Consider the following 6,185-nt stretch of genomic DNA (forward strand, 5'->3'; position numbering starts at 1 on the left):
TCCTTTAATATATAAAATGGTTTTAGGGTAGCTAAATATGTAACAAGTAGCATTTGGCATAAATCGATCAAGAGTTGTTTGAATTTAATGAACTACTTTATAACCTTTTTCTTTTTCTTTTTTTCTTTCTTTTTTTCTTTTTTTTTTCTCATTAATATTATTTATTTTTTTATATTCTTTTCTAAGAAGTTTTTACAAAAATATTTTTGAGATTAAATTATAATGTAGGGCTTTGGCAAACCCCTCCTACTCACCCCTAATTTTCTATTAAAAAGTCAAGTTCAAAACATTCCGCTTTTTTTGTTTTTTTTATATTACATCAATCAATTTTATTACTATTCAAATAAAATAAAAAAACCCACTACAAAACAATTATTTTTTTTTTTTTTTACTTTTCCATACAAAAAATTCTAAACTTTTTTTCTACTTTATATCACATCAGTCACTTTTTATTACTATTTTTTTTTTTTTAAAAAAAAAAACCTCTCAATACCTTTACTGAACACACCCATACGTAGTTATTGAAACGAAGCGTGAAAATTGAAAAATGAATTTTTAATTAGCTAGAAGCTAAAAAAACTTTCTTAAGTCAAAATATTTCAATAACATGCAATAATGGGCATTAGTATTTTATATATATATATATATATATATAATGCACTATAAGTAATAATAGTATGTCCCCAATAACCAAAATTTAAATTTTAAATGATTTCAGGGTGGCTAAAATTTTTAAATAGACCAAAACTTTCCAATAGCTTTATACTTGGCATATACGTTCAATAGCTATGCAAAAAATTCACTAACAATAGTTGATAAAAAGTACATTAAAAAAGAAATAAAATTTAATATATAAAATGGTTTTATGGTGGGTAAATGTGTTAGAAGTCATAATTTATGACTAGCTTCTTTTTTTTTTTTTTTTTTTAATGTTGGTTTAATTCTATCCACCTAATTGTCCCCATATGGCATAAATCAACAGTTGTTTGAATTTAATGAATTCACCTATAAGCTTTATTTTCTTTCTTTTTCTTCTTTTTAATTATTATTTATATTTTTTGCTATTATTTTCTAAAACATTTTCGCAATTTTTTTTCTTAAAATTAAATTATAATGAAAAATCCGCACATAGCACAAGTTATAGGCTAGTATGTATAAACCACAATAATTCTTGATGGAATAGTTAAGCCGACATCAATCCAAAGTCTTTATTTGCGACCAATTCCTTTATTTATTTATTTATTTTTTTGGATGAATGAAAACTTTATAACCAAACACAAGCAACACTTACACTCTAGTAAAAAGTACTGAACAACATCCATCCAAACATGGAGAAAACCCCACCAACAACTAACCCCAACAAACAAAATCTGGAAGAACTACATCAAACCAGATTTTTTTTAGGCAAATTCCAAACACAAATAAGATCTAAATTCTCAGTAGAAAACTTGAAGGTGCCCTTAATTAGATCAATTCTTTCCTTGACCTCCCTTGTTCAACAACCCGTGAACCTCCAACAAATTTCTTCCTTTTCGTTTGCCTTGAACTTCATATTTTTTGTTGATCAATTCCCCAATCGGCATCTTCCATTAGAAAAGTCTGTGGTTTTTAGGTCGAAAAAGAAATCTAGACGTCCATGTTGAGAAGAGTGTATCAACCCAAAGTTTAAGATGTAGTTGAAGAAAGAAGGCAATTGGGGGGATAGCCAAAGTGATTGCAACTGCAGCCCGAATCTGTGCACTTGCGGTTGTATACACCAAAATGTAAGTTGCGATAAAGGCTACCATCATGCCCATCATGGAGATGAAAAGTGTGGCAAGTCCAAACACCAACTTTGAAGGTAATGACACTAAGAAATCCTCTTCTGTGTAACGTGACGTGAGAATTGACAAAAAAATTACTATTGAAGTCGAAGATGAACACAGTGCTATTGCATCTGATATGAAAAATACCTTAAACCAAGTTCTTCTCAAAAAAATAGGAATGCCTGTTTCTTGATTGCTGCCACCTGGTACAGTAAAGGCTGCAGCAAATATCACAGTGGCAATCAATGTTGCCACGAGCATGCAATAGTTTGCTGTGACCTTCATCCACTTTTCACCATTTTTCTGCAAATTTGCATGTTTCTCTATAAATATCTCCTTAGGTGTTTTGTTGGCTTTATTCTTCTCATTCACAAATGAGTTTGGCACAATCTTTTCTATCTCCTACAGTTGGCCACATATAAATTGACATGTAATAGTTGAACCATTAATATACATGCAAAGAGATGAAAAAAATAAATAAATAATATTATCAATTACCTTAAACCACAACAACTCTCGTTGCATTTGGAGAGCTGCTCCTGATACGATATTTACTCTATCTGAATGAGGCAATTCTCCAGCTAAATGCAGCATGTTATCATCAGTTTTTGAGTTCAAAAAGGATGTAAGGCCATCCTTTTGAGAACCCATCTCATATATTAGATTGAACACATTCTCGTGCCGATGTTTAATAGCATAGTGAAAGATACTCATTTCGTTGTCATCTAGTTGCCATAAAAGCTCAGGATAAGAGCGTGCAATTATAATTATAAATTCAACATTTCCAACTTTTGCAGCTTCAAAAAGTAAAGTACTGTGAGAGGCAATCACTTTTGATGAGGAGTACTTTGGCTCTTTACCATCTATAACCTTTTTCCAAAGTTCGTCAACTAATCGATGGGCATTAGTCTTCATCAAAGCTTTGTCATAGATCCCTTTGAACCCTATTGTTGAAAAAAGAATTGAATCTATATATTCAGAAAATAGACATGGTTTGGTAATAAAGAAATATTAAATAAATATAGTTATTTTACCAATATCCATAATAAGAAATTATATTGAAAGCTTTATGAAATAGTAATGCAGAGATAACGAAAGCATTAAATACGGCTAGCTAGTTGTGTCCTAACTATTGACTTCTTAAGATATGTTGTCTTTTGGATAACCCAGGCACTTCAAATCTCTACTATCTTTTGAATTCAATTAAAAATAAAAAGAAGTGTCTAGTGTCATATATATATATATATATATATATATATATATATATATATATATATATATATTTTAATAAATCTATTATTAAATTTATGGATTTAGGCATCTCTTGTATGGAGTTGGACAAGAGAATGAAACCAAAAACATTTTCAAAAAATAAATGATAGCTTTTGCAAAAATAGAAAAAAATACTATAAATTTCTTAAAAATAAGTTTGTAGAAAATTTTCTACAACCCTAAAGCAACATGTTTCCTTTAAGCATGTGAGAAACACATACCAAGGGACACATGTCAATCTTAGATATGGTTTGTATAAAATTTCTTACAAACCGGTTTGTAGGAAATTTCTGTAAAAAAAAAAAAAAACAAAAACCACAAGTGTTAGAATAGATGGAGATCGACATAAAATAGAAAATTATTTAACAGAATTTTCCTTAGTTGAGAATTAGATATCATCTAAAGATTTGATGAAATAAAAGAAAATAGCATTTTTCCCATGGCAATGTAATTTGAATAAAATTGTCATCAAGTTGTACGTGATTAACATAATAAAAGAACAACTTAAGAGATCTGAGTTTGGGTAGGAGGCAAACTAACTGGAGTTCTTAAAGAGAGTTTTCCAGAATGGTAGCTGATCACTTTCGCTGCCAATTAGAAAAGGTTTCCTGGCCAACAGTTTCAACGCTAGCAAATAGGATTTAGTGGGCCACCCGGATTCGTCAGTGCCGGCAGCAGTTGCCATGTTTGGATACTTTTGATCATCCAGAATATCCAGTGCTATACCTGTCCATAAAAAACGACAAATTAATTTAATCACTGTCAAAAGGTTGGTTAAGAAATGCTTATAATATGCATGGTCGCTAATTAATATTGCAAGAGAAGTGGTAAGTCCATCTAACTTATCTGCCTCAAATTCATCAAACAAATTAAGTTATAGCCAGATGTAGGACTTAATTACCATACAAATCATTTTGAATGGTCCAACTAAGGAGGTTAGTCCTGTTATCACGAGTTAAATCTTCAAGAGGAGTGTGAGAGAATAGATATTTGATCATGTCTGCATGTCCTAGATATGCTGCAACGTTGAGTGGCGTCTCTTGGCCTTTGGAATAATCTTGCATCACTAGCGAATCGCTGTTGATTTTCACCAGCTGCTCAGCAATTCTGACGATTCCTGATTGAGCAGCATGGTGAAGGGCCGTATATCCATATTTTGTTTTCAATTTGACGAAATCTTGAATCTCTCGATCACTGATTGAGCCGCAAGTCTTCAATCTCTCGATCCATTTCAACAATTCTTCTACAAAAGTGGTGCGTTGTGCAATCACGGCAACGTGAAGTACTGTCCCTTCATAATCCGTTATGGGAGCTCGAACATAGTCATGCTCTCTGTGTGTTTCAAGAAAACGCTCAGCAGCTGGCCAATCACCTCGTAAGGCAGCTTTAAGGAGGTCACGACACACAAAACGGTCATTATCTAGTGTTCTTTCCCCTGGGAAAAAAAAAAAAAAACAAACAAAGAAGCAAACGTATTAATTACAACTTTGGGTAAAAAAATCATGACACTTGGATGCATGCTAGCTATGTTGCGAGAACTAATTTACCATATGACCTTACGTATCTGCAGCACTAAAATTGTCTTCGTCTTTTTCTTTTTCTTTTTTCAAAACTCTCAAGCCATTTAATTAGTATATATGTCAAACTTTCAATTTTTTGTAATATTCTCCTCCGGTTAATACTCAAAGTTAAATTAGATAATTAAAGGTGAAATGACCTTAATTTATACTCCTGTAAACTTTATAAAATTACAATCCATGGCCAAGCTTAGTTCTTGGGTATGCTGACCCATGCACGGCTAAATGGGCAAGAATTTTTTTTCTGTTAATTTCTAACAAATGGAGGACATTGAAAAAAACTGAAAGTTAAATAAACTAAATTCATGATTTTTAAACTTTGAAGGAGTAATTGCGTACAAATATAATAGAAGTTCAAGAAATCTACTCAAGTGAAGTCTCCCTTGTTGTTTATTTCCGTATTTGTTATTATTATTTGGCCTATAGAAGGTGCTTAAAAGAACATTTTTGGCCAAGATAGATCATAATATATGCAGAAGGTGCTTAAAGAACATTCACAATGGAGCTTTTTCAAGATGTAATGGAACGGATAACAAGGTATATATAATAAACGCAGTCGCAACACTTTTCTCAAAGATAAATCGAAATTAACTAAACTCGGTCACCTGTTATGTGACTGCATATGACCAGAGAGAAAGAGATCGAGAGGCACTTACTCCCATTAAATTCACTGCTCGGGTCCTCTCCACCGACTCCACGTGTCTGCCCCAATTCTGGCATTTCTATGTCGTTCATTTTTCTATTTTTCTGCATGGTTTTATAAAAATAAAATTACTGATCATAGAAAATTGACATATGAACATTTTTAGATACAAGTTAAAGAATTAGAGAGAGAGAGAGAGAGAGTGAGGAAAGATTCATTTGTCTTGCTCATTATTTCGAGTTTTCTAGTAAATAAGAACCAGCATGACAAAAATACCAAGGTTTTGATTTACGGATTGGGAAAAGAGGAAAAAAAGGTATGATGCTTTGTTAGTGTCAGAAAATGAAACAAAATACTATAAATACAAAGGTAAGAATAAAAGAATTCTTGTAGCCCTAATAATAATTGGATTATGCTCAAGCGGTTGCAGGAAAGGTCAGACAAAGTAAACACCGGCCACACAAAGAAGATTAGAAACATAAATAAATTTGAACTTTAATTGGACAAGAAGGACATCCACGTTCCTTACCAGAAGTATCTTCGCTAATTAACAAAGAAAACCAAAGCAATGAGAGGTTGTTTTAAAGAAAGCGTCACTCATCTGGGGAGGTACGTTGTAGTACTGTCTATAAGCAGAAAGAAGTTCAAGTTCATGCATATATACTCTCTGCTTTGTAGTTCTCTCTCAATGGCCGGTAAAGCAAGATTTTAATCATTGGAGGGACAAAATACATAGTGGAGGCAAGTGCAAAAGCTGGACACCCCATTTTTTCATGTTAAATCACCATTTAGCCCAAAAGCTTAAATTAATAGAAAGAGGTAAATTTAATTATTTAAAAAATAGTTTAACAATCCCTCTCGTGTGTGGCCCCAAACTCTCTTTAAATA

General features: G+C 32.1%; 1 protein-coding gene across 2 annotated transcripts; it reads right to left on the reverse strand.

The window, feature by feature from the left end:
- Nucleotides 1–1,254: 1,254 nt before the first annotated feature.
- On the reverse strand, nucleotides 1,255–5,914 carry LOC133869567 (ankyrin repeat-containing protein ITN1-like). 2 transcript variants are annotated; one of them, XM_062306604.1, is made up of 7 exons: nucleotides 5,827–5,914; nucleotides 5,311–5,401; nucleotides 3,979–4,512; nucleotides 3,618–3,803; nucleotides 2,304–2,749; nucleotides 1,953–2,207; nucleotides 1,742–1,864 (listed from the first exon to the last, which is right to left on the reverse strand). In XM_062306604.1, the coding sequence occupies exons 2-7, from the start codon at nucleotides 5,387–5,389 to the stop codon at nucleotides 1,850–1,852; spliced, it is 1,515 nt and encodes a 504-aa protein (XP_062162588.1). In that variant the 5' UTR covers nucleotides 5,390–5,401; nucleotides 5,827–5,914; the 3' UTR covers nucleotides 1,742–1,849. The 2 variants fall into 2 exon arrangements, with proteins under 2 accessions (XP_062162587.1, XP_062162588.1); XM_062306603.1 differs by having other exon boundaries at nucleotides 1,255–2,207.
- Nucleotides 5,915–6,185: the final 271 nt, after the last annotated feature.

The sequence above is a fragment of the Alnus glutinosa genome, chromosome 5 (assembly GCF_958979055.1).
Source record: "Alnus glutinosa chromosome 5, dhAlnGlut1.1, whole genome shotgun sequence".
Taxonomy (NCBI): Eukaryota; Viridiplantae; Streptophyta; class Magnoliopsida; order Fagales; family Betulaceae; genus Alnus; species Alnus glutinosa.

Bases quoted from the DNA above. Each gene is read 5' to 3' on its own strand.
- LOC133869567 (XM_062306603.1), bottom strand. From the start codon at position 5,389: ATGAACGACATAGAAATGCCAGAATTGGGGCAGACACGTGGAGTCGGT. The intron at 2,750-3,617 runs GTTAGTTTGCCT...TTTCAACAATAG, and splicing joins AACTCTCTTTAAGAACTCCA to GGTTCAAAGGGATCTATGAC. The intron at 2,208-2,303 runs GTAATTGATAAT...GGCCAACTGTAG, and splicing joins GAGAGTTGTTGTGGTTTAAG to GAGATAGAAAAGATTGTGCC.